General features: G+C 52.2%; 2 protein-coding genes across 5 annotated transcripts in view; one reads left to right on the plus strand and one right to left on the minus strand.

The window, feature by feature from the left end:
- The window catches only part of Spen (spen family transcriptional repressor), an 81077-nt gene extending 63965 nt beyond the window's left edge, over positions 1 to 17112 (plus strand). For all 3 annotated transcript variants that reach the window (XM_026400863.2, XM_026400864.2, XM_026400865.2), the window contains 9 exons: positions 107 to 232; positions 564 to 677; positions 2068 to 2181; positions 3144 to 3244; positions 6770 to 14882; positions 15302 to 15811; positions 15957 to 16151; positions 16388 to 16546; positions 16942 to 17112. In XM_026400863.2, coding sequence (XP_026256648.1) covers positions 107 to 232; positions 564 to 677; positions 2068 to 2181; positions 3144 to 3244; positions 6770 to 14882; positions 15302 to 15811; positions 15957 to 16151; positions 16388 to 16546; positions 16942 to 17073 — 9564 coding nt within the window. In that variant the 3' untranslated portion in view covers positions 17074 to 17112. The remainder of the gene's footprint in view (positions 1 to 106; positions 233 to 563; positions 678 to 2067; positions 2182 to 3143; positions 3245 to 6769; positions 14883 to 15301; positions 15812 to 15956; positions 16152 to 16387; positions 16547 to 16941) is intronic.
- Positions 17113 to 19550: 2438 nt separating this feature from the next.
- Positions 19551 to 26939, minus strand: part of Zbtb17 (zinc finger and BTB domain containing 17) — a 30652-nt gene continuing 23263 nt past the window's right edge. Inside the window, exons 2-15 of one of the 2 annotated variants that reach the window (XM_026400787.2) lie at positions 25038 to 25244; positions 24297 to 24485; positions 23506 to 23646; positions 23082 to 23207; positions 22463 to 22704; positions 22241 to 22383; positions 21855 to 22155; positions 21427 to 21514; positions 21222 to 21338; positions 21012 to 21132; positions 20691 to 20821; positions 20176 to 20385; positions 19978 to 20067; positions 19551 to 19899 (exon numbers count right to left, since the gene is read on the minus strand). In XM_026400787.2, coding sequence (XP_026256572.1) covers positions 19616 to 19899; positions 19978 to 20067; positions 20176 to 20385; positions 20691 to 20821; positions 21012 to 21132; positions 21222 to 21338; positions 21427 to 21514; positions 21855 to 22155; positions 22241 to 22383; positions 22463 to 22704; positions 23082 to 23207; positions 23506 to 23646; positions 24297 to 24485; positions 25038 to 25244 — 2390 coding nt within the window. In that variant the 3' untranslated portion in view covers positions 19551 to 19615. The remainder of the gene's footprint in view (positions 19900 to 19977; positions 20068 to 20175; positions 20386 to 20690; positions 20822 to 21011; positions 21133 to 21221; positions 21339 to 21426; positions 21515 to 21854; positions 22156 to 22240; positions 22384 to 22462; positions 22705 to 23081; positions 23208 to 23505; positions 23647 to 24296; positions 24486 to 25037; positions 25245 to 26939) is intronic. The other variant, XM_077791106.1, reaches the window with a different exon arrangement.

The raw sequence follows: 26939 nt of genomic DNA on the forward strand, positions 1-26939 counted from the left end.
GCATTCTACCATTGACCACATGATCAGCCCTTTTTATTTATTCTGAGACAGGGTCTTAGACTTGGCTTATTCTGATTTATTTTCTGAGTGATATTGACTTTTTCAGGATATTGATATCAAGAAAGTAAATGGAGTTCCTCAATATGCCTTCTTGCAATACTGTGACATTGCCAGTGTTTGTAAAGCTATTAAGAAGATGGATGGAGAGTACCTTGGAAATAATCGCCTCAAGGTAAATGAATTTGCATGATGTATTGTGCAGTTATGATTTGCTTTGTTTTTTGGATTAGGAGTTTTCTCCATATTTCTGATTATTGAAGATTGCAGGAAGACAGTTAGGTAAATGTAAAGGTGGTGCCTTCTGAACTAATACGTGGTTAGCCAGGCAGAATTCCTTTTTTGGTAAATTTCTATTTTCGTTTAACTGGATGGTTTTGAGGGGTTGGAAGAGTAGCTCAGTGGTGGAGCTTATTATGCTTTGTGTTCTGGGACCAGTTTTCTGAAAATTTTATAGAATAGTTATTGTAAACTTTACTAATAAAAATTTAACCTTTTATACTCAGCTGGGTTTTGGAAAGAGCATGCCTACAAACTGCGTGTGGTTGGATGGGCTTTCTTCAAATGTGTCGGATCAATATTTAACAAGACATTTCTGCCGATATGGGCCTGTAGTGAAGGTAGGTGAGGGTTATTTGAGTGTGGCTCAGAATCATATCTGATTTCCTTTTTCTTAGCATTCTCTCCTTCCATTCCCAATTTCTGGTGCTGCTTTTTCCATTTCTTTAATAACGTGTGCATTTCTTTAATAACCTTCTGTGCTAAAATGTGGCTTATAAGGGCATTTTTATCTATTAACTCATCATATGAATATTTAGAAAAAATACAATTTTGAACCAGCTGAGACTTTTGAAAAATTTGAAACTATTATACAGCTAAATAAAATATTTCTTAAGAGTTTTATAAAAATTTATCCCAGATTAAAACTAGATAATCTAATTATATAATTGTTCACATTACATTAAAAATGTGATTAGACTTGATTTTCTTTTTTTAATGATGGTAACTTTAAAGAAAAGTCCCCAAAACATAATATTTATCTAGCCAATGTTTATTAGGTGACATGCCTATGACAGCAGGAGAAGGTGGTGCCTTCTGAACTGTACTCAGTTCCTTAGTGTGAAGGTAGAGCTTTAACTCCTTGCACTGTGGTGGGTTTGTTGCCTGACTTCCTTCCTTCCTTCCTTCCTTCCTTCCTTCCTTCCTTCCTTCCTTCCTTCCTTCCTTCCTTCCTTCCTTCCTTCCTTCTCTCTCTCTCTCTCTCTCTCTCTCTCTCTCTCTCTCTCTCTCTCTCTTTTTCTTTCTTTCTTTCATCACCCTTTAAAAAAAATTTATTTATTCTAAATGGTAGCTTTTGGTTGGGTACAGTGGCACATTCCTGTAGTCCCAGTGAGGCCAGGGATCACAGGTTTTAAGCCAGCCCCAGCGACTTAGTGAGGCTCTGAGCAACCTAGCAAGACCCTGTCTCTAAATAAAAGATAAAAAGAGCTGCGGATGTGGCTCAGTAGTTGAGTGCCTCTGGGTTCAATCCCAGGTACCGAAAAAAAAAAAAAAAGGATATTGGGGCTTGTTTTGTTTTGAGACATGAATAGAAGAATGCTTTACTAAAATATAGCATAGTAGTCAACATAGAAAGCAAAATAAAATACAGAAAAACAAAATAAATACCTCAAGCCCCAGTATTTACAAAGTCCCTTTACAGTTTATTGTGTCTTCACTACAATGTGCCGCATCAGGAGAAGCCTAAATTTTTTTGGTCTACAATAAAATACATATAATATAAGATCCTAGGGCTGGGGATGTGGCTCAAGCTGTAGCGCGCTCGCCTGGCATGCATGCGGCCTGGGTTCGATCCTCAGCACCACATACAAAGAAGTTGTGTCTGCCAAAAAAATAAATATTAAAAAAAAAAAAAAAAGATCCTAAGCCTTGTGACTTAGGATCTTGTTGGGACTGACATGAAGTCCAGTGGATGAGGCTCTTATTTGGATTTTGTTTTGTTTTTCGCAGGTGGTGTTTGACCGTTTGAAAGGCATGGCCCTAGTTCTTTACAACGAGATTGAATATGCACAAGCAGCTGTAAAAGAGACCAAGGGGAGGAAACTCGGTGGGAATAAAATTAAGGTGTGCAGAATGATGATAGCAAAAGCAAAACAAAATTGTATTCAAATCTTCCCGTGTTAGTAACTGGCACCTGTAGGTTGTCAGCAAGGGGGTGGTTTACAGGACATGGTTTATGTGTATGTCCTCACTTTTTAGGGGGAATATTAGGATTTGTGTGCTCAGCTACTTGTGGGCACAGCTCTCTTAAACCATTAGTCACAGATCCTTCCCTAAAACCCATCTGATTCAAAGAATGCTTCTTATTGCTGTGGGTGGGTGATGCTCCTGTGTGCACTCTCAGTAGAGGCCCATCCATAGTTGCACATGTACACTGTGCTCACCCAGGGGTACAGAGTGTCAGTCGGCTTCCTGAAGGATCCCATCTTCTTTTCCTAAAGAGCAGGTAGCCACTATAAGCATGATATTTTTATCTGGTATTATTTGTTTAAAACCTTGATGTTCTTGGTTGTTTGGATTAATTGTGTATTTAATATCTGATGACTACATTGGAATAAAATAGTAACAATATTAGCCAATAGTCTTCATATGCTTTAGTGACTTTGAGCTCACCTGTGAATAAAATTTAAATGTTCTTTTCCATTGTTTTATGTTGCAACTATTGTTTCAGCAAATTTATGTAAAACCAAGATTGCTGGAATATGATTGATCTGATTATTGCCAGCCTACAACCCTGGTAGGGTTTTGATTCAGTTTTGTTTTACGTTTTCCATTTCTTCTATTATTGGGTTCTGGAACTTTAAATTACATTTATCAAGATTTGTTTAGAATTTGAGAGAGATCATGTTACCAAAATATATTATTTTAATTAAGAGCATCATTTCTCTTGTTAAAGATTGATGTTTCCTGAAATTTGTCCAGAAGGGATATGTTGTGACAAATTTTCACATTCAATAATATTTTCTATAATTAAAATCTGAAACTAGTATCAGATTTCTTTTCTTTTCTTTTTTTTTTTTAAAAAGGTGGATTTTGCAAATCGAGAAAGTCAGTTGGCATTTTATCACTGCATGGAAAAATCTGGTCAGGATATCAGAGACTTCTATGAGATGTTAACAGAAAGGAGGTATGTATTTTAAACATATTAGCATAACTTGAATCTTAATACAAATGAACATTGGGATTAAATTTTATTTTCATAATTTCCATCTTCCCCAAATTTCTTTTTGTAATATGGAAACATGGTTTCGTTTTGTGTATGTGTACTGATCGGTGATTTGAACCTACAGCCTTGCATATGTTAGGCAAGTGTTCTACCACTAAGCTACTTCCCTGGCCCTTAAAAAAAAAAAAAAAAAATATATATATATATATATATTTTCCAGTTAGGGTCTCACTAACTTGCCCAGGCTGGCCTTGAAAAAGTTTTTATATTTTTAAATGAATCCAGTTTTCACATGGCTTATGGGTTTGGAGTACCTTATCTAAATTTCTCACTGAATGCTCCTGTAATTTGAAAGATTTACTGTTCTGCTTGATTATAACTATGTACCATGAATTATAAATACAAATCATCCTGCCCAGTAGTTTTTAATTACATGTAATAACATATATTAGGGTGCATTATAAACTGTTAAATGCTTTACAGATTTAGTAACAACATCATCCAGGTTTTTCACCATAAAAATTTGTAAATAAAAACATACATGCTTCTCAAAGAAGAATATCAAGAGCTTTGTTTTTGTTCAATCTCTTAAATTACATTTTTTTTTTTTTTTGGTTGTTGTTGTTTTACTGGGGATGGAACTCGGGGAATTTGGCATGCTAGACAAACACTACCACTGAGCAGGTATTCCTTCCCACTTCTTAAATACTTTATGAATGTGAATCAGGGAGCCAAGGCATAAGTCAGATATGGTGGTGCACACCCATCATTCCAGCTACTTGGCTCCTTGTGGGGGCTAAGGCAGGAGGATAGCAAGCTTCACAAAACAAAATGTAAGCCAAAGCACATGAAAATTGGTGACATTGACAATGTGAAAGGTAAACTTTTTCAGTCATGGTAATGTAATGTTTGATATTTATTTTGCTGGTTAGACAGCATATTAAAACATCCTAATGCCACCATATTCTTTAATAGCCGATTACATTTGAAATTGGAAGCTCTTGTGCATATGTTAAAGCCTTTTGTCCAGACGTGCCTCTGTGATTAATTCTCCTGGAATGTCACAGTAGGTTTCCACCCCTGTTACATATGCTAGACAAAAGACTCTGTGGAAAACGCTGTGAGACACCTGAGATAAAGAAGGGAGCTCTGTGACAAAGATCAGCCAAATCCTGATCATGTTGCCAGAAACTTGTTGATGCATCACCCTTCCTTCTGCTGCCTCTTGCCAGTTCATTTTTGTTGAAATCACAGAAAAAGTATATGTCTCTTGAGTCAGTTCCTCATGGAATGTTGTCTTTGAGTACTTAGTTTTGAAAATGTCCCTCACCACCAGTTTTCTAAAATTTCTCCCTAGTAGATCAACCTCTAAATAAACCAGAAACTAACTCAAAAAATATTAAAAATCAACAGTTTTTGTTGGGCGTGGCAGCACACACAGTAAGCCCAGTTACTTGGGAGACTGTTACTGGAGAGCCACAAGTTCCAGGCCAGCCTGGGAGATCCTGTCTCAAAATAAAAAATAAGAAGGGCTAGGAATGTATCTCAGTGGTAGAGCTTCCCTGGGTTCAATCTCTAGTACCCCTTTTCCCCACCCAGAAAAGTCCTCTAGCAGGACGACCAGTAATGATAAGCTGTTCTGTCACAGTCGTGTGTGGGTACACGTGCGTGTGTGCATGCAATAGATTGTACATACACATGAAAGAGAATGTGTGTGTCAGTTGAGAGAGAGAAAAAAGTTCTCCATTCCAGCTCCCTAATAGCAGTTTAAAGGCATTGTTAATACTTAACTGCCTAAAGGAATTTTTACAGGAATTCTCCCCATGACCAGAAGGTGTCTTGGTGGTCTAATTGTACCTAAGATACTGAAAATCCACTGAAATCCTGTGTGTGTAACATGAAATACATTTTAAAAAGAGCCGTGTCTTAAGAGGGTTGGGTAATGTAGTGTGGGTGTTCTGACCCGTGTCTTTGTTTTTTTGGTGCTTTCTCATGGTTATTTATCCCTGACCAATGGCTGTTATCTCCTAATAGAGGAAGTAGGAGGGCCTAGGACTTGACTGTGACTTGAGTTTGACCTGGGTGGCTTCAGGTGGCAGTGCCTGTGGAATGATTCCTGCAGGGTAGCTCAAGGATTCTTGTTTTCCCTTAGAGTGAGGGAGTCACCCCAGTGACTAGTTGATGCCTGAAAGGAAAAGATGCTTTACTCTCGTGATTCAGCTCAGGAATATAAATAAAATATAACTTTATTTTTATAGGGCTTTGCCATTTACAAAACAGTATTTCATTTGATCCTTCAAGTGTTCTGTCGGGGGGAAGGGAGGGCCATCTCTGTTGTCCCATTTTTGGAGGGTGCTGAGGATCAGATAGTCATCTAGTGTCCGTTCTAGGTGGATGTCTTATTCTCTTTACAATATTAGAAAGCACATAGTGTCTTCACCTTCATATAGAAAAGCAATACTTTCTTGGGATATGTATTTATGATGGCAGTGAGTGCCTGGTAACATTTATTTATAAGATGGCTAGTCAGTGTTTAGGCAAAGAATCTGATTGCTGTGGGGTAGTCATTTTGAATCTAGTGAAATCAAATGTCAACAAGATATCAAAAAGTAGTTTCTGTGAACCAATAAAATTCAGTATGAATGTATATAATGACATGTTGGTGATGTTTCCAGTGCCTGTTCAGTGTTGGATCTTTTATTTGCTATTCAAAGGGGTTAGAACATTAGTAGCAGTTTTGACATATTTTTCTCTTGTTCATTCTTTCAGCAAATATGTTAGTGCCTCAATGTGCCAAGCACTACTATGAGAGCTAGGGAATTGTGGCTAAGAAGACAAAGTCTGTGCTTTTAGGGGACTTAAATTCTCTATTGTTATTGCAGTAGAGTGTATGTGCTGAGTACACTCCTGCTAATGGCTTCTGCTTAGGATGAGCAAGCCCTTTCTACCTGAGAGGATGAAAGTTTTGATGTGAGTTCAAGTTAGGAATGTGATCTTACTGGGTTCAATCCCTAGTATCAAAAAAAAGAAAAAGAAAGATGGAATTAAATTTATTTAATATATAGTTTTAAAATCAATTTAAATAAATTCTTGAAGCTTATTTTTTTTAAATTGTTTTTTAGAAGTTGACACAATTGAACATATTTGTTGTATGTTGTGATAATTTGGCATATGTAAACAATGTCATGGTGAAATCAGGGTAATTAATGTTTCAGTTTCCTTAAACATTTATCATCTCGTTGCGGTGTATTTTTAAAGTGCAAAATCTGGTGTATATTTTACATTCACTTCTCAATTTAGTAAAATTTTAAGTGCTCAGAGGTACTTGTGTCTAGTGGCTGCTGTGTTGGAGAGCAACTACAATTCAACACGTGATTAGATAATGTCAGAGATGTTTAGCACCGGGACTTCCTGATCTCATGTCTGTGGTATAATGCAAAAGTAGAACAAAAGAACTAATGTCATCTTTTTTGTGTGTTTCGGCAGAGAAGAACGAAGGGGATCCTATGACTATAACCAAGATCGGACATACTACGAGAGTGTTCGCACTCCAGGCACATATCCCGAGGACTCCAGGCGGGACTACCCAGCTCGAGGAAGAGAATTCTACTCAGAATGGGAGACATACCAGGGGGACTACTATGAGTCACGCTATTATGACGATCCTCGGGAATACAGGGATTACAGGAATGATCCTTATGACCAGGATATTCGGGAATACAGTTACAGGCAAAGGGAACGGGAGAGAGAACGCGAAAGATTTGAGTCTGAGCGGGACAGAGACCATGAGAGGAGGCCCATAGAGCGGAGCCAGAGTCCAGTGCACTTGCGACGGCCTCAGAGCCCTGGTGCGTCTCCCTCACAGGCAGAGAGGCTGCCCAGTGATTCTGAGAGGAGACTCTACAGCCGGTCCTCAGACCGGAGTGGCAGCTGCAGCTCCCTCTCCCCACCACGGTACGATAAAGTGGACAAGTGTCGTCTGGAGCGCTATGCCAAAAATGAAAAGACAGATAAAGAGCGGACTTTTGACCCTGAGAGAGTGGACAGAGAGAGGCGCTTAATACGGAAGGAAAAAGTGGAAAAGGACAAAACCGACAAGCAGAAACGTAAAGGAAAAGTCCATTCCCCTAGTTCTCAGTCTTCAGAAACAGACCAAGAAAATGAGCGAGAACAGAGCCCCGAAAAACCAAGGAGTTCCAATAAACTGAGCAGAGAAAAGGCCGACAAAGATGGGATAGCAAAGAACCGCCTGGATCTCATGCCCTGCGTGGTCCTGACTCGAGTGAAAGAGAAGGAGGGCAAGGTCATCGACCACACTCCCCTGGAGAAGCCCAAGTCCAGGCTGGATAACGAAGCTGGCAAGTCTTCTGCTTTAGACCAGAAACTTCAGGCCTCTCAGACGGAGCCTGCAAAATCCGACCTGTCTAAACTGGAACCTGCCAGAGTGAAAGTGCCAAAGGAAAAGGTGCTTTTGAGTCACACCGAGGTGGTAGATAAGGAAGGCAGGCCTAGACCTCGGAAGCACCTCAAGTCCGAGCAGACTGCTGATGGTGTGAGTGCTGCGGAGCTGGAGAAGCTGGAAGCCAGGAAAAGGCGCTTTGCAGATTCCAGTTTGAAAGCAGAAAGGCAAAAACCAGAAGTCAAGAAAAGCAGTCCTGAGATGGAAGATGCTCGGGTGCTTTTAAAAAAGCAGTCTGACGTATCATCTAGAGACGTCCTTCTGATGAGGGAGGGAGAGACTGAAAGAAAGCCTGTGAGAAAAGAGATTCTTAAAAGAGAATCTAAAAAAATCAAGCTGGACAGACTTAATACTGTTCCCAGCCCCAAAGACTGTCAAGAGCTTGCCAGTATTTCTGTGGGGTCTGGCTCAAGGCCCAGCTCAGACCTACAAACAAGACTGGGAGAACCAGTAGGTGAATCTGTGGAAAATCAAGAAATCCAGTCAAAGAAGCCCACCCCGTCAAAACCACAGCTCAAACAGCTGCAGCTCTTGGATGATCAAGGACCAGAGCGAGAGGATGTCAGGAAAAACTACTGCAGTCTTCGTGATGAAACACCTGAGCGGAGATCAGGCCAGGAGAAGCCACATCCAGTTAATCCTGAAGAAAAAATTGGCATTGACATTGATCACACACAGAGCTACCGAAAACAAATGGAGCAGAGTCGTAGAAAACAGCAGATGGAAATGGAAATAGCCAAGTCTGAGAAATTTGGCAGTCCAAAGAAAGATGTAGATGAATATGAAAGACGCAGCCTTGTTCATGAGGTAGGCAAACCTCCTCAGGATGTCACTGATGATTCTCCTCCCAGCAAAAAGAAAAGGATGGATCATGTTGATTTTGATATTTGTACCAAGAGAGAGCGGAATTACAGGAGTTCACGCCAAATCAGTGAGGATTCCGAAAGAACAGGCTGTTCTCCCAGTGTCCGCCATGGTTCCTTCCATGAGGATGATGATCCCCTAGGCTCTCCTAGGCTAATGTCAGGAAAAGGGTCTCCTAAAGTAGATGAAAAAAGCCTCCCTTATTCTAATATAACAGTGAGAGAGGAGTCCTTAAAATTTAATCCTTATGATTCTAGCAGGAGAGAACAGATGGCAGATATGGCCAAACTAAAACTATCTGTCTTGAATTCTGAAGATGAACTGAACCGTTGGGACTCTCAAATGAAACAAGATGCCAGCAGATTTGATGTGAGCTTCCCAAATAGCATAATTAAGAGAGACAGCCTGCGAAAGAGGTCTGTACGAGATTTGGAACCTGGCGAGGTGCCTTCTGATTCTGATGAAGATGGTGAACACAAATCCCACTCCCCTAGAGCCTCAGCACTCTATGAAGGTTCCCGATTGTCTTTTTTATTGAGGGACAGAGAAGAGAAACTACGTGAGCGGGATGAAAGACTCTCTAGTTCTTTAGAAAGGAACAAATTCTATTCTTTTGCGTTGGATAAGACAATCACACCAGATACTAAAGCTTTGCTTGAAAGAGCTAAATCCCTCTCTTCATCCCGAGAAGAAAATTGGTCCTTTCTGGATTGGGACTCCCGATTTGCTAACTTTCGAAACAACAAAGATAAAGAAAAGGTTGACTCTGCTCCAAGGCCTATTCCGTCCTGGTACATGAAAAAGAAGAAGATCAGGACTGATTCAGAAGGGAAAATGGATGATAAAAAAGATGATCATAAAGAAGAGGAGCAGGAGAGGCAAGAATTATTTGCCTCTCGTTTTTTACACAGCTCAATCTTTGAACAAGATTCCAAGCGACTGCAGCATCTAGAGAGGAAAGATGAAGAGTCTGACTTCATCTCTGGCAGGTTATACGGGAGGCAGGCATCTGACGGCACGAACAGCACCAGTGACTCGGTGCAGGAGCCTGTGGTTCTGTTCCACAGCAAATTCGTGGAGCTTACACGAATGCAACAGAAAGAAAAAGAAAAAGACCAAAAACCCAAAGAGATGGAGAAACAGGAAGACACAGAGAATCAACCCAAGACCCCAGAATCTGCTTCTGAGAGTAAAGAGCCAGAACTGAGGACTCCGTGTGCAGCAGGGCTCCCTGGTGTCACGCCTGCAGCTCCAGAATCGGCACCATCAGCCCCAGAGAGGACGACCAGTGAGAGAACAGTGGAGGTGCCTTCAGTGACAGAAGAGAAGAGTGTGGAGCCAGCCACCCCCTCAGAAGAAGCAAAGCCCGTAGCTGAAGTGGCTCCTGTCCCTGTGGAGCAACCAGAGCAGGCAGACTCGTCTCCTGGAGCTGACACCAGTAAAGATGCCGCCGTGGCGCCCCTCACAGCCGAAGATGGTCCACCCGCAGCCCCGCTGCCTTACCTGGATACCAAGCCGCCGACTCCTGGCGCCTCATTTTCCCAAGTAGAGAATAATGTGGATCCGGAACCAGACAGTACCCAGCCACTGTCCAAACTGACTCAGAAGCCTGAGGACACCCACGAGCCAAAAGCAGAAAAGCCGGACGCAGCAGCAAATGTTGAGGCTAATACGAACCAAAATGCTGAAGTTGTTCCTGAGGTGCAGCCTCAAGCTTCTGAAGGCGTAGTGGTTGATCCTCCAGTTGCTGCAAAAGATAAAAAGCCAAACAAAAGCAAGCGCTCCAAGGCCCCTGCTCAGGCAGCGGCAGCCAGTGTGGTGGAGAAGCCTGTCACGAGGAAGAGCGAGAGGATAGACCGGGAGAAGCTCAAGCGGGCCGGCTCCCCTCGGGGTGAGGCACAGAAGCTGTTAGAACTGAAGATGGAGGCGGAGAAGATCACGAGGACTGCTTCTAAAAACTCTGCAGCAGATCCCGAGCACCCTGAGCCAAGTTTGCCCCTGAGCCGCACAAGGCGTCGGAACGTCAGGAGTGTCTATGCCACCATGGGTGACCACGACAGCCGCTCTCCAGCCAAAGAGCCTGTTGAACAACCGCGAGTGACCAGGAAGCGCCTGGAGCGAGAGCTTCAGGACGCTGCAGTGGTCCCCACCACGCCCCGCAGGGGAAGGCCTCCGAAGACACGCCGCCGAGCCGAGGAGGACGAGGAGCACGAGGCCAAGGAACCCGCGGAGACTCCCAGGCCCGCTGAGGGGTGGAGGTCCCCGAGGTCACAAAAGTCAGCAGCAGCGGCCGGCCCCCAGGGGAAAAGGGGGAAGAGCGAGCCAAAAGCCGATGCCGAGGCTGCCACTGAGGCGAGTCCCCAGGTGAACTCGAAAGAAAATAACACCAAGGCCAAGGCTGATAAAGAAGAAGCAGGAAGTGAACAGAAACGGGATCGAAAAGAAAGCAACACGGACAGAAATGTACCCGAGACTCCCCCAGTTGAAGTGGTGGAGAAAAAACCAGCCCCTGAGAAAAATTCCAAATCAAAGAGAGGAAGATCTCGGAACTCTAGGTCAGCAGTGGACAGATCTGCACATTTGAAAACCATGGACACGGCCGTCAGTCCTGCTGTGGCCGAGGGGGCTACAGTGCAGGCCGTGGACAGGGAAGCCGGAATCGCGGCAGCCTCCCCCCAGAAAAGTGAGAATCTCCAAAAGGATAGTAGCTCCTCATCCCAGCTGAAAAATGATCCAGTTGAACCCAGCAAGGAACCGGAGAAGGAAGACGTGTCTGCCCCAGAAGCCACGCAGCTAGCCAAGCAGACGGAGCTCGAGCAGGCCGTGGAGAATATCGCAAAGCTCACCGAGACCTCTGCCAGTGCTTTCAAGGCGGCAGCTGCAGGTGCATCCCAGGGCCCTGCCACAGAGGACAGGGACAAACCTGCACACCAGGCGAGCGAAACCGAACTGGCTGCAGCCATTGGCTCCATCATCAATGACATTCCTGGGGAGCCAGAAAACTTCCCTGCACCTCCCCCTTACCCTGCAGAATCTCAGGCAGACCTGCAGCCCCCAGAGCAGAGCATGGAGCCCGAGACCCATGAGGCCGTGTCTGGCATCCTGGAGACAGAGGCTGCTACAGAGTCTTCAGGGCCACCAGCCAGTGCCCCTGACCCCTCGGCAAACCCAGCAGATGCAAAGGAAGCCAGAGGGAACAGCAGTGAGCCCTCCCAACCGGAGCAGGAAGCCAAAGGGTCAAAGGAAGCAGAAGTTGCTCCCACTCGTAAGGACAAAGGGCGCCAGAAGACAACTCGATCTCGCCGCAAGCGCAATGCAAACAAGAAGGCAGGTGCTGCTGCGGAAACCCCTGCCCCCGAGCCGGCCCCCGCTCCAAGCAAGAGCCCTGCAGCGGATGAGGGGACCCCCGAACGCCCCCCAGAACCCCCACTGGAGGAAAAGCAGAGTGAAAAGCCTCAGTCCCCCCCTCCTCAGGCATGTGCTTCCGACCCAAGCAAGACTCCACCTCCCGAGAGTCCGGCCCAGGAAAGCAGCATTGAGGAGAAGACTCCAACCAAAGCGCCCGCGCCCCCAGACCTCCCGACCCCTGCCCAGCCAGCACCCGTGGATGAGGAGGCGCAAGCCAGGTTCAAGGTACATTCAATCATTGAAAGTGACCCAGTGACCCCGCCCAGCGACTCGAGCATACCCCCGCCCACAATTCCCTCTGTGACTGTTGCAAAGCTTCCACCACCTCTTATCACCTCTGGGGCCGTTCCAAACCAGAGTCCCCCTGCTAAGGTGACAGAATGGATCACAAGGCAGGAGGAGCCGCGGACTCAATCCACGCCGTCTCCAGCTCTTCCCCCAGACACAAAGGCCTCTGACGTGGACACCAGTTCTAGCACGCTGAGGAAGATCCTCATGGACCCCAAATACGTGTCCGCCACAGGCGTCACTTCCACAAGTGTCACCACGGCCATTGCAGAGCCTGTGAGTGCTGCCCCCTGCCTTCACGAGGCACCACCCCCTCCAGCTGAATCTAAAAAGCCTCCTTTAGAAGAGAAACCAGCGGCCCCTGTAACAAACACCTCTGACACACAAGCCTTGGAGGCTCCCGTAGCCACCGACAAGGAAAAGGTGGCCCCAGTCATTGCTCCTAAAATCACGTCGGTCATTAGCCGGATGCCCGTCAGCATTGATTTGGAGAATTCACAAAAGATAACGCTGGCCAAGCCCGCTCCTCAGACACTGACCGGCCTGGTGAGCGCTCTGACCGGCCTGGTGAATGTCTCTCTGGTCCCGGTGAATGCCCTGAAAGGCCCTGTGAAGGGCTCGGTGGCCACGCTCAAAGGTCTGGTGAGCACCCCTGCGGGGCCTGTGAACGTCCTGAAGGGGCCTGTGAACGTCCTCACGGCGCCAGTGAACGTCCTCACCACTCCAGTGAACGCCACCGTGGGCACCGTGAACACTGCCCCAGGTGCAGTGAATGCAGCCACAGGCGCTGTGAATGCCACTGCAGGGGCAGTGACTGTCACAGCGGGGACGGTGACTGCTGCATCTGGTGGTGCAACTGCTACAACAGGCGCAGCGACCGTGACTGGTGCGGTGATTGCGCCATCAGCAAAGTGCAAACAGAGATCAAGCAGTAATGAAAACAGTCGGTTCCACCCTGGGTCCATGTCTGTGATTGACGACCGCCCGGCAGACACGGGCTCCGGCGCCGGGCTGCGTGTGAACACTTCGGAAGGCGTTGTGCTCCTGAGCTATTCAGGGCAGAAGACTGAAGGCCCACAGCGCATCAGCGCCAAGATTAGTCAGATACCCCCGGCCAGTGCAATGGACATTGAATTTCAGCAGTCGGTGTCAAAGTCCCAGGTCAAACCCGATTCTGTTACACCATCACAATCTGCACCCAAAGGCCCTCAGGCTCCCTCAGGCTTTGCCAACGTGGCCACCCACTCCACCCTGGTCCTGACGGCCCAGACATACAATGCCTCCCCTGTGATTTCATCTGTTAAGGCTGACCGTCCATCACTGGAGAAGCCAGAGCCCATTCACCTCTCTGTGTCCACACCTGTCACTCAGGGTGGCACAGTGAAGGTTCTCACCCAGGGCATAAACACCCCCCCAGTGCTGGTTCACAACCAGCTGGTCCTCACCCCGAGCATAGTCACCACTAATAAAAAACTTGCCGACCCCGTCACCCTCAAAATAGAGACCAAGGTCCTTCAGCCAGCCAATCTGGGGTCCACTCTGACGCCCCACCATCCTCCTGCTTTGCCTAGCAAACTGCCTGCAGAAGTGAACCACATCACCTCAGGGCCCAGCACCCCGACAGATCGAACTGTCTCCCACTTGGCAGCCACAAAGCCAGACGCACATTCTCCTCGACCCAGCGGGCCCACGCCGTCCCCGTTCCCAAGGGCGTGCCACCCCAACAGCACCACCTCCACAGCGCTCTCAACCAATGCCACGGTCATGCTGGCCGCAGGCATCCCAGTGCCGCAGTTCATCTCCAGCATACACCCGGAGCAGTCTGTCATCATGCCACCACACAGCATCACCCAGACTGTGTCCCTGGGACACTTGTCCCAGGGGGAGGTGAGGATGAACACACCCACGCTGCCCAGCATCACCTATAGCATCCGGCCGGAGACGCTGCACTCTCCTCGGGCCCCCCTGCAGCCCCAACAGATAGAAGTCAGGGCCCCGCAGCGTGCCGGCACTCCGCAGCCAGCCACGGCCGGGGTGCCTGCCCTGGCCCCCCAGCACCCTCCTGAGGAGGAGGTGCACTACCACCTCCCTGTGGCTCGAGCTGCGGCCCCTGTGCAGTCAGAGGTGCTGGTCATGCAGTCCGAGTACCGGCTGCACCCGTACACAGTGCCCCGTGACGTGAGGATCATGGTGCACCCACACGTGACGGCCGTCAGCGAGCAACCCAGACCTGCAGAGGGGGTCGTGAAGGTGCCACCAGCCAGCAAGGCCCCTCAGCAAATGGGGAAAGAGACTGCCAAGACCCCAGATACCAAGACCACACCTGCCCCCGCCCCTGCCCCTCACAGCGAAGCCCGCATCCTCACGGTCACCCCCAGCAACCAACTCCAAGGGCTGCCTCTGACCCCACCTGTGGTGGTGACCCATGGGGTGCAGATAGTGCACTCCAGTGGAGAGTTGTTCCAGGAGTACAGATACGGGGACATCCGGACCTACCACGCTCCGGCCCAGCTCACACACACTCAGTTTCCTGCTGCTTCCTCAATTGGGCTCCCAACTCGGACCAAGACTCCTGCCCAGGTGAGGGTGCTGGGTGCCTCCTCCATCTTTTGGCCATGTGCTTGGGGAACTCTGTGGCTTTGAAGTGCGGGTGGGTTAGGAAGTCAGCCTTTGGGCAAAGCCACTGTCAAGGCACAGGCAAGCTTGGGCTGAAAGGGGACTTCCTAAGCCTGGGGGTGACAAAATCAGATCACATTGGAAAACTCTAGATGTGGGGAAAGAGTTCTGTGGGAATGGTTGGTGGGGAGGGAGGTCACGGTGACTTCACCTTACCAGGGTCCCCAAGAGCCGTGGCTGGTTAACGCTGCTGTGTGCCCTGAACTGGATGGAGTTGCCCCACAACTGGACTTTTTCCTGTTGTCCCTTGGATCTTTTGTTGGGTTCAGTGACATGTGTGTAGCAGACTCTGATTGTGTCCCCTGCCTTCCTTCCAACTCTAGGGCCCTCCTGAAGGTGAGGCCTTGCAGTCCACGCAGCCTGCACAGTCTACGCAGCCTGCCCAGCCAGTGCAGCCCTCGCAGCCTGCCCCTCCTGTGCCACCATGCCAGCCCTCCCCGCTCAGCCAGCCTGGCCAGCCACCAACTAGCAAGATGCCTCAGGTCTCCCAAGAGGCAAAGGGGACCCAGACAGGAGGACTTGAGCAGCCTCGCCTCCAAACTGTCCCTGCCAGCAGGCCACCTGAGCCCCATGCCCAGGTTCAGAGGGCACAGGTGGAAGCCAGCCAGACGTCCTACCCGTCCCCTGTGTCTGTCTCCATGAAGCCTGATCTCCCAGCCCCTCTTCCCTCTCAGGCTGCCCCAAAGCAGCCATTGTTTGTTCCTACAACCTCGGGCCCCAGCACCCCACCAGGGCTTCCTCTGCCGCACACTGAAGCCCAGCCAGCATCCAAGCAAGATTCCTCTTCACACTTGACTTCCCAGAGGCCTGTGGATATGGTCCAGCTTCTGAAGGTAAGCACGGGGCCCTGCCCTCTCTTTCCCAGACTCTGTGCTGTGCTAATGTCCTGAGGTTCCCCATGACAGATCCGCTAGGGCTGTGGCCGGCATGGCTGGCCTTTGGCCCTGAGTGCGCTTCTGCTCTGTCCCCTGTGAGCAGAAGTATCCCATCGTGTGGCAAGGCCTGCTGGCCCTCAAGAACGACACAGCTGCCGTGCAGCTCCACTTCGTCTCTGGCAACAACGTCCTGGCCCACCGGAGCCTCCCCCTCTCTGAAGGAGGCCCCCCTCTGAGGATCGCCCAGAGAATGCGGCTAGAAGCCTCACAGCTGGAGGGGGTTGCCCGAAGAATGACGGTAAGATTCGAGAGGTCCTGGAGAGCCCCTGACCCTACCCCAGGCAGGAAGGCACTGATGGCCCTGGAGTAAAACACCTCGACCCAGAACAGAGCAGCAGGGCTTTCTTTCTTTGAACAAATACCAGGGTGAACTTCAGGCCATCTCGAAGGCGGGGGTTCCCGTGGGCTTAACACCGTGGGTTGGACAAGGCTACACTTGACTAAGGCCCCTGACCACTGGCCTCTCTGCCCCAGGTGGAGACTGATTACTGTCTGCTGCTGGCTCTGCCCTGTGGTCGTGACCAAGAGGATGTGGTGAGCCAGACCGAGTCCCTTAAGGCTGCTTTCATCACTTACCTACAGGCCAAGCAGGCAGCTGGGATCATCAACGTCCCCAATCCTGGCTCCAATCAGGTCAGTCTGTGCTCTTGCCCGCCCCACGAGTGTGTGCCAGTGGGGCCAGTCTAGAACAGGGGGGCTGGCCAGCGTGCTGGCGTGGATCACCAGTGCCAGCTAGAGGGCGCTGCTGGGCAGTAAGGCATTTTGGGGTAGAGGCAACAAGCAGTGTGTTGCTGTCCTCAAGAGAAGAGCCAGGGGAGCAGATGAGAGGATTTCCTCGCGCTGGGCAGAGAGGCCGGCAGCAAGAGCTTCCTGGCGCTGCTTTCATCTGACGGCCGTGGCCGTGGCCGTGGCCGGGAAGCTGACCTAGGCTGCCTCTGCATCCGGCCTCTCCAGGGCCTGCTGGGAGTGTAGTGGGGAGGGTGACATGAAGGCAGAAGGTCCCACTTTCTCTCTCGCCCCTTCTCCAGCCCGCCTATGTGCTACAGATCTTCCCACCCTGTGAGTTCTCCGAGAGCCACCTGTCCCGCCTGGCCCCTGACCTCCTTGCCAGCATCTCCAACATCTCTCCCCACCTCATGATTGTCATTGCCTCTGTGTGAGCCTCGGAATGGTCATCACCTCAGGGCATTTTCCCAAGGCTCTGCTGCAAAAAATGAACACCAGACAACTCAGCCAGGCGGAGGAGAAGCTGCAGAGGGACAGACGCCATCCTCCCGTGCCCGGGCGCCTGCCCAGCTCCGTGGGACAGACCTCTGGGCGGTGGTGCTGCTACCTTGTATGTTTACAGGACGCTTTTGTCCAGGACAGACCACCGACCGACAGACTTGCAGACACCTTGGGGCTGTTTCTCTCCTTTTTTTTTTTTTTTTTTTAGAGAAAAGGAACAGGGCAGTAGAATTCCTTTTTTTGTTGTTTTGTTTTTAAGAAACAAGAAAACAGAACTGCCTTTGCACTAAATTAGTGACTTGGACTTCTGCACAGTGAGACAGGCTGTGACGCTCTGGACATGTGGTGTGTGAACACACATCGCGGACTCTCCTGCAGGACTCAGACTTCTGCTGAAACCTTGGGGTCAAGGAACATTTCACTGGGTTTTTTTGCCCCACCACACCTCCCTTCCCCAGCTCATCGGACGTGTCGCCTTTCTTAATTCTCCTGCTGCCACCACCTTTGACTCACCGGGGTGCACGGTTCACAGTCGAACAAGAGCAAACAGAAGGATTTTCTTCCTTGGTGGGATATGCAGAACTCGGATGTGTGTATATATAAATATATAATATATATAAATATATATAATACTGACTTTAAAAAATCAAAATTCCCCGACATACATTTTTTTTAATCTGTGCCAAAAATGTGTTTTCAGAGAAAATCTTATTTTCATACTCAGACTTTGTATCGTCACTCATTTGTATAAGTGCGCTTCAGTACAGCACGGGCCCCGCTCCCGCGACGTGGAAGTGTCACACAGCACCTGTACAAAGACTAGCCAGTCCCCTCCTCCTGTGACCCGGGCCTCTCCCCAACTTCCTAACACTTATTAATTTATGAAACTGTTTTTCTCAGCGCAGTTTTGTTTTGTGTGTCCATTGGATTACAAACTTTATTAAAAAATACAAAACACCTCAAGTGTGGATGTGATTGTCACTGGGGTGGGAGAACCAAGGGTCCTTGGCTATGGGAACAGCTCGCCCTTGCCCTGGCTTTGCTTTTGCCCACCCCCAAGTCTGCAGGGCCTCTTTCCTTTCTTCTGCCACTTAATGCTCCCCAGCGAGCATTTTATCTGGTACAAGAGTGATTTTTGTCACCAGTGCTGGGCTGTCAACATTTTCCAGTGCTGTGGCTTAAGAAATTTGTGAAGCTCCAGGGTTGGTTCCGAGTCACTCCTGGGCAGTGCCGGAGGCGCTTCAGCCGCTGACATGAGTGAAACGAACCCCTACAGACTAACTCCATCCGCCTCGCCTTGTCCCTTCTGTTTGGTGGGATGGGGCCCCAGCTGACCTAGTGCTGCTCTCTGGGACTCCTTTAACCTTGTGCCTGCTTGGGGCGGGAGGAGTGGTGGGCTACTTGGCCCTTGCCCCCCTACCACCGTGGGGTTGGATCAGAAGGTAGGAACAGGGATATGGGGACTACAGTCTTGGGTGTCTTCTCACTGTCACAACAGGACTACAAACAGGCCTGTGGGCTTGTGCAAGACAGGAGGGTTGGTTGTGGCTGTGGGTGACCCCAGGAGAGGGGCCTCCCTGTCACCAGGAAGAAGGATGGGCAGCCCTGCTAGCATTGCTCCCACTGGTCCTTTGTCCCTCCAGGTGGAGGCTTCACTGATTCAGGCAGGTAAACTGTTCCCACAGGATGACACTGGCCTCCCAGCACTGGCATGACTACTGTGAAGCAAGCACAGAGCCCAGCATGTTCTTCTGCCCCTTGCTGCCTGACATGGACGGTGAACTTGAACAAATTTTCCAAGGTTGTGGTGCAGACACCACTGAAATGTCAAGGCACCAAATGGTTCCCAGGTCATGCGGAAGGCACTTCAGACTTTGACACAGGGGAAAACCAGGCGCGGAGGATGTGGGTATTGGGGTCTGGAGGCAGGGGCCGTGGTCCTGGGAGGAAGGGCTCTTCCGTCTGCCTGGCTGAGAGAACCCAAGGGCAGGCCCAACAGACGTGGTCACAGGAGGCAAAGCCATTGAGACCATAGACTGGGCTCTTGGTCGCCTAGGTCTCCATGAGCAGTTGTGGTCCTTCCCACTGGTCCCTTCCCCGGCTGAACCCCCCCCCCCCGCCCCCGGGCGAGGGGAGCAAGGCCATAGTGGTGCTTGCTGGGGTCACGGCCCTGTGTGCTGCTCCACCCACTGTGGACAAGGCAGTTGGCTTGGGCATGGACGGATCCTGGCTATGCTCCACAGGAGGAGCAGCAGGGCTCTTTGAAGAGAGCTGGTCCCTGGATCGTGCAGCCTTCTTGTGGCACAGCCTTCTTGTGGCATCAGCCACAGCTGCCAGCACCGGCCCACCCCCACAGGGACCTACAGGCAGCATTAGAAAATAATCAAATTTATTCTCTCTAGGGAATGGGCCACCCTTTTCAGTTCCAGGGTGCCATCCATCCTTAAATAAACAGTCAAGAGAGGGGCTGCCTGCTCACTGAGCAGGCGGTGGGCATTCAGAAGCTGTGGGTGGGGTCTCTGCCATTGCAGGCTGGCCTTCAGCCCCGTCCCGAGGGCGGAAGACCAGCTCCCCGGCCTGCAGCACCTGCCCGGCTGGCCACGTGCTGCCCGGCCCGTACTGCTGGTAGAAGTCCGCGTCAGTCTGGAACATGACCAGTGCCTGGGCGGTGTGGATCCGAACATGCTGAGCCAGGCTATTGGCATCCAAGAACTTGTCCCCGCAGGAGTCACAGGCGTAGAGGATGTGGGTGTTGGGGTCTGTGGAGGTGGGGGCGGCAGTCAGGGTGGGCAGGGCCCTTCGTTCCCCAGGGCTCACACCCTGGGCGGCCCCCTCACCTTCCTCCTGCACTTGCTTCACGGCCTTGCTGATCTCGGCTTTGAGTACCTCCGTCTCATCAGCTGTCACCGCAGCCCCCACTGGTACCACTGTGGACAGAATGGGCAGGCCCTGAGGCAAAGGCCAGAGACATGTGCCCGCTGCTGCCACTCGAGGCAAGCTACAGGTGACTACCCTCGGCTGCCCACGGCCATCACCTGTGAGCTGAGTGACGGCCGTTGCTGCCAGTGCCTCAGTGGCCAGCGTGACCATGTCATCCACAGTGACTACGCTGACCTCGCCACCCTCCTCTGGCTCCAGGATTTTGATGCCAGCCTTGCCCTGGTGCACAGTCTTGACGTGGGACCGCAGGTTGTCCACCCGGTTGAAGCCTCGGCCACACTTGTCACACAGGTAAGGTTTCTCTCCTGGGGGGAGGCAAGGTTCGCTCCTGCCATGGTGGAGGGCGGGGGGGGAGGGGGGGATCCAGGCTTCGGCTTCCCCTGCAGCCCTGTCTTGTCCAGCAGGAAGCTCTGGGGTGGCCACCGAGCTGACAGCCTCCTCCAGTAGCAACTGGCCCACTGGAAGCTCTAAGGAGTCCACACTTCAACTGAACTGCCTCCAGGGCCACCGGCAGCCAAGGCTGGGATCTGGGGGTTCCCCCTTCTCACCCATCCCACCTGCAAGTCGGGGCTGAGCAGGGAGATGTGCAAGTGGGTGGGCACATGCTCACCAGTGTGGATGATGATGTGCTTGGACAGGTCCCCCACGTTGACAAAAGCCTTGCTGCACACACTGCACTTGTGTGGGCGGATATTGTCATGGTGCCGGATGTGATTGGCCAACTGGCTGGACTGGACAAATCTGTAGGGCCAAGGGGAGGGGCTTAGATTGATCTGCTCAAGCCATCCCCAGCCAGACTGAGAGGCCTCTGGCCACATATGGATCAGACAGGACCCTGGGAGCAAAGCCTGGGGCTGGGGTGGCACTCTGCGCAGTTCCCAACAGAACCCCCTCACTGTGGGCAGGGCGCTGGCATGGGGGAGAGGGGCACCTCTTGCCGCAGCGCTCACAGACGTAGGGCTTCTCCCCAGTGTGCTGGCGCACATGGGCGATGAGGGAGCTGGCCTGGGTGAAGGCCTTGCCGCACATCACGCACTGACAAGGCTTCTCGCCTGAGGACAGAGGCAGGGGAAGGCATCAGCACCCACCTCTCCCTGTGCGCCCCACCCGGGCCCCCACGGCACAGGGGCTGCTCACCCACCGGTGTGGATGCGGACATGCCGTTGCAGAGCACCGGGGTCAGCGAACTGTCGCTGGCAGTGGACGCACACATAGGGCTTCTCCCCGCTGTGGATCCGAAGGTGCCGCTTGAGGTTCCCTGTGGTGAGACCCATGGCAGGCCTGGCATGGGGCCCGGGGGCCAAGGAGCAGGGCTGTGAGGGCAGCCAGGGCAGCCCTGGGCCTACCTGAGGTGGTGAACTGCTTCCCACACTCCCGACACTTGAGAGGCCCGTCCGCGATATGGATCTTCAGGTGGGCCTTCAGGTTCCCCACCTGTGCCCAGGGAGGGGGTCAGAAGGGCCACCCCACGCACTTGGCCTCTGATCCCCTCCCCTCCCCCTCCCTTAGGGAACCACTAAAACTCAGGTCTCTCAGAGGGCTGGAGTGGCTCCCCGTCTTCTCAAGCCAGATGGCATGTTCCAAGTCCCAGCAGTGAAAGGACACGCCCGCCGCCGGCTCTCTCTGATTTAAACCCCGCCAGACTCCACCGGCCTGGGGCTGCCTGGACAGAGCAGCGGGCGCACCCTCCTGGGACAGCCACTCTGCAGACCCTGGCAGCTTCCCTCTGGCCCTGTCTGCTCTGCGCCATCAGCAGGGTGCTCCAGCAGCCCACCTGGTTGAACTTCTTGTCACAGTGAGGGCACTTGTGCTCCTTGTCAGTGTCGTGGGTCTCCAGGTGGCGCATCTTGGACGTGGGGTCGGAGAAGGAGCGGCCACAATAATCGCACTGGTAGGGCTTCTCCCCGCTGTGCACCAGCTGGTGTCGCTTGAGGTTGCCGGAAGTGGTGAAGAGCTTGCCGCAGTCCTCGCAGCGGTAGCGCGCCTCGCCGGAGTGCCGCTTCTTGTGCAGGTTCAGCAGGCTGATGAGCCGGTAGCTCTTGCCACACTCCTCACAGCCGTAGGGCTTCAGGGGGCTGGGTGGTGGGAGGCGCAGTCAGGGAGGGGCGAGCCCACGGGGCCCAGAGCGCAGCCTGGACAGTGGGGAGGCGGCGCAGGTACCTGTGCGTCTTCTCGTGCGCCTTGCACGCAGCAGGGTCCGAGAAGGCCTTGCTGCACTCCCGGCACGAGAATGGCTTCTCCCCCGTGTGGATGCGGATGTGCCGCTTGAAGTTCCCCGTGTGCGTGAACTCCTTGCCACAGTCCTGCGGGCGCAGCGGGAAGGCGTGGTGAGGGGCTGCAGCGGGAGCGCGACGGAGGGCTGGCACCACCCGCGGCCCGCACCTCGCACTTGTGGATGACGGAGCCGTAGGCCTTGGACTCGGTGCGGTCCCCGTAGGTGCCCGAGCGCAGGCTCCGGGCCTCTGAGCTGAGCTCTTGCCCCGAGTCTGTGCCTGCTGATTCCTCGTTCTCCTCGGGGGCGTCTCCATTCTCCAGCTGAGGCCCCTCCTCCTTCACCACCGCTGGCCCCGTGCCCTCCTCTTCCCGCTCCTCTTCTCCTTTGCTGGCCGGCTCCACCTCCATTTCTGCAGAGAAGGGCAGCGCTGAAGCAGACGGAGAAGAGCCCCCGGGTCGGCCTCGAAGTCCCGCCTAGGAACCTAGCGGGGGCCCTGGGAGCATCTGGGAGTGGCAAGGAAACGTCTTCAGCACCTAGGGTCCGTGACCTGCCATCTGCTACTTGGGGGATGCAGATGTGGGCCCCAGTTAGCCCACAGCACAGGTGGGGGGACAGCAGCACACTGTGTGGGGCCCAGAACTGTGGGAGCAGAGCTCCAAGGCTGCACCCCAACACTTCTGTGCTGATGGGAGCTGCCAGGACATGGACCATGACAAGTCAAGACTCAAGGAGAGTGAGGCTGGAGGCAGCGCTGCCCGGGCGGGGCGGAGGCAGTGGGGAGGGTACCTTGCTCTGAGCTCTCTGACAAGGCGGCCTCAGCCTCTGCAGCAGCCATGCCGCTCGTGGGGTCTGGCTTGAGCTCCACGGGCAGGGGCTCCCGAGGCGCGTCAGCCCGCTCCGTCTGCTCTGCACCTGAGGGGAGGGGACAGCACCAGAGGCTGGATTAGGACAATCCATCTAAGGGCTTGAAGCCTCCCCTGTCCAGGCCCCTGGGGGTGGCTGTGGCCCAGGAGAGGCCCCAAGCAGCTCGTGACTCTGCCTGGCTGGACAGACTGCACAACAAGCCGTAGGTCTGTCGCGGAGGTGGACTCTAGAAGTGCGGAAGCCTGTCCCTGTCCAGGCTGCTGGCAGGGGATGGGATAGCCTTCTGACTTCCTGCTGCCCACCATCTCCCATCAGGCAGCCAGCTGGTCCCCAGATCACAACTCACCGCTGGTGGCACTCCCAGCCTGGCCGCCCCGCTCCTCTTTGAGCTCTCGCCCTGGGCCTGCAGGTGGGCTGCTCCCTGCTTGGTCCAGCCTGGTCAGTGTGGCGGCAGCAGCCTTCTCCTCTCTGGCTCTCTTGTCCCCTCCTGGAGATAGAACAGGACAGATCTGCCATTTCCCACAGAGTGCCCACCTGGGGGGCGTGGTCAGGTATCCCAGAACTTGCCAAGCTCTTCTGGGTCCTCCCTGGGGACACATCTAAACAGTGGTTTGTTCAGTCAGTGTGGTCACTGGACACATCGTTCCCCAGGCGCCAGTGCTGTGCCTGGCCGCCAGCGGGCACTGGGAAAGCAGCAGCAGCAGTTTCTGCCTCTGGGGGTGCACCGACTGACAGCCCCATGTGTAAGTAGGATGCTGACCACGGGAGAGGAATAAGGTCCCCTGAAAGTGTAGAGCATTTGGCCCACAGCAGACAGCCAAGGGCTTCTGAGGATGTCAGGGGAGAGTATAAAGTGGGAGGAGGTGGCTGCAGGAGGCGTGGGAGGAGGCGTGGGAGCAAGCCCCACCCACGTGCACGGGCAGCCACCTAGGTGGCTCCCTGTCCCCTGCTGGCAACAAACTGGACAGGGCAGCAGAGGGCCCTTCTCAGACAAAACTGCAGCCAATGCTCACCAGCTCCCCACAATGGAGGAAGGGCAGATGAGGAAACTGAGACTCAGGGAGGTGACCCTGAGTCGGAGGCAGGCCCCCAAGAGTCTCTGGCTGCCTGTTCATAACAAGCTGCCTGTACTCTGACCTTCCGCGGTCAAGGCCTCTGTGTGTTCCCCAGCGCTGGTGGCCGGCTCAGCGAGTGACTTGAGGGCATGGCATGCTGTGATGACATCCTGCATCTGGAGGAAGTTGGCCACGGCCAACACATCGTCCACGTTCTCGGGGCTCAGGCTCAGCTTGGCTGTGTACATGAATTCCAGCACCTGCCCCAAGCCTGCCAAAGACAGGAAAGCCACTGTCACAGACCCACCTCAAGGCGGACACCAGCAGCCCGTCCAGCCCTCCACTCAGTATGGCAAGGCCAAGGAGTTCTGAAAAGCTGAGTGGCAGGCCATCGCCTTCTCCTGAGCTGGAGGGTGGGCAGCTGGGGTCAGCCCAGCAGACAGCCTCCCAGAGGGGACAAAGGGTGGGAAGGCCACCCTGCACGCTCTAGGCCCAGGCCCTGCACTTCACCGCTAGAGGACTCTCCGGTCCACCTGTGTCAGCATCAGCTTCCTTGGGGCTCTGCCACCACCGCCACCTGACCTCCAGGCCAGGCTCCTGATCTCTGCAGGTCTCAGCTGCCACATCCATAAAAAGGGAGGGTGACACCTCGCCCCATACCCCTCACTCTGTTATGCCAGGCTGGGAGCCCAGACCAGGACCCGTTCCCTCCTCAATCCCAAGGCCTACTTCCAGCCTGCGTCCTGGCCTCCCTGGCTCCACTATCACCCCGCTCCTAGCACAAAAGGAGTCCTCGACAAGTCGCCCTGACCCTGTGGGGTACCTGCCGCGTTACTGATGTCCAGGTGCACCACGTCCTTCTGGTCCACAAAGAGCATCTTGAAGTACTCGCTGCAGGCTGCCAGCACCGCCTTGTGGGCCTTGAAGTCAACACCGTCCACTACAAAGGTGCAGTCACACAGAAGCCCCAGCTGCCGCTGCTGGTTCAGCTGCTCCAGGACATGCTGGCTGTGCTGGGGGAAGTCCATGGCTGCAGGATGCCAAGGGCCTCTGTTAGCACCGAGAGAGGCGCCAGCACCCTCACCCCACCAAGCTGCCCGATGAGACTCGGGGAGGAGATAGAGAATGAAACCAGGGAGAGGCGCTTCTCCCGAGATGGGGCTGGCTCTCTGCTGTGAGTCAAGATGGGCAGAGGCTCCCTACTCCAGGTCCACCAAACAGGGATGTTCCAAACCAGAAAGCACCCAGGGTCCAACACCAAACACTACCCTTGTGTCTTACCAGATGATGATGTTAAAGAGTCACAAAAGCAAACAACAAAACCCTGCTGTTGTGATTTTAATGAAGAAAGGACATTGGTCAGGTTAACATTTTCTACGAAAAGAATATTACCACATAATCTCAGAAAAAGATGGATGTTCAACGGGGCCCATTTAGCTTTAAGACCCTTCTACTTTGTGTTTTGTCACAGACAAGTGAAATGTTTGGGAAAACAACAAGGTGGCCCTTGTATCACTTATCCTTTTAGTTCTGCACTGACTAGGTACAGAGCTCAGTCCCTCTCCCACCGCACCCACGGGCTCGGGGCAAGCTCCCTTGCCCTGCAGAGCTGGGCTTGCTCAACCTTTCTGATTCACAGACTCTGGGAACTACGTAAGGTTGAGGAGTCACCTGCCACCAGAAACCTCTGTCCTGCTGACTTTCCCAGGAGAAACAGGAACTCCAATCGTGATCCTAAGAGCTGCTGGCCTGGCTAGTTCCTCTGTCAAGGGCCTCACTTAATGCCTAGAAATCTCACAACCATCTCAAGAAATGTGCTCAGAAAAATTCCCTGGCCGGGAGCCCAATTATCATGAGCTGCACAAACCATGACTAAATAAGTATCTAAACCAGCTCGCCTGCCACCCAGCACTGCTGCAGGGTCCACCTCAAGATCGGCAATTTACTAGGAAAAACAAGCAGGGCTTCCTTTCTAGAAAGGCCCAATTTTGGAAAGTTTCAAAATAAAAACCAGCACCCACTGCGCCCACACTGTATGGATGAGCAGGGAGGCTGTTGTGCCAGCCCAGGATCTCAACAGTGGTGATGGTTCTTTACCAGCTGCTCCAAAACCGGGTCTGAAACCCAGCAGAGGACACATCTGTCAGAGCTGCTCCTGGGCAGGTGAGGAACCTCGGGGCTCTCTGCAGGGGTGCGGCAGCTCTGGCTGTTCCCATTACACCAGCCTCATGGGAGAGTCACTGTGCTGCAGCCTGGAGCTGCGGGGACCATGTGTGGCTGGCTGCTGGGATGAGCTGCTCCGAAAGCCACAAGTCAGTGCTGCAAGAGGCCGAGGCCACTCACTCCATGGTGTCTGGAAACCTCAAAAGTAGGGGTATGTGCCAGCTGTGGCAGTGCACACCTGTAATCCCAGTGACTCGGGAGACTGAGGCAGGAGAATCACAAGTTTGAAGCCAGCCTCAACAACTTAATGAGACCCTGTCTCAAAAACCAGAAAGGGCTGGGGAGGGGGCTCAGTGCTAAAGTACCCCAGGTTCAATTTCCAGTCAAAAAAACAAACACAAGGGCTGCAATGCAGCAGCTCAATGGTAGAGCATTTGCCGAGCATGTGTGAGGCCCTGGGTTCGACTCCCAGCTCTGCAAAAGAACCAAACAGAAGAATATGTGTCTCCTGAGCTCAGGGCGTCACCCAACAAATGAAGCAAAAACATGGCAGTTGGGAGGG

This window comes from Urocitellus parryii, chromosome 11, assembly GCF_045843805.1.
Source record: "Urocitellus parryii isolate mUroPar1 chromosome 11, mUroPar1.hap1, whole genome shotgun sequence".
Classification (NCBI taxonomy): domain Eukaryota; kingdom Metazoa; phylum Chordata; class Mammalia; order Rodentia; family Sciuridae; genus Urocitellus; species Urocitellus parryii.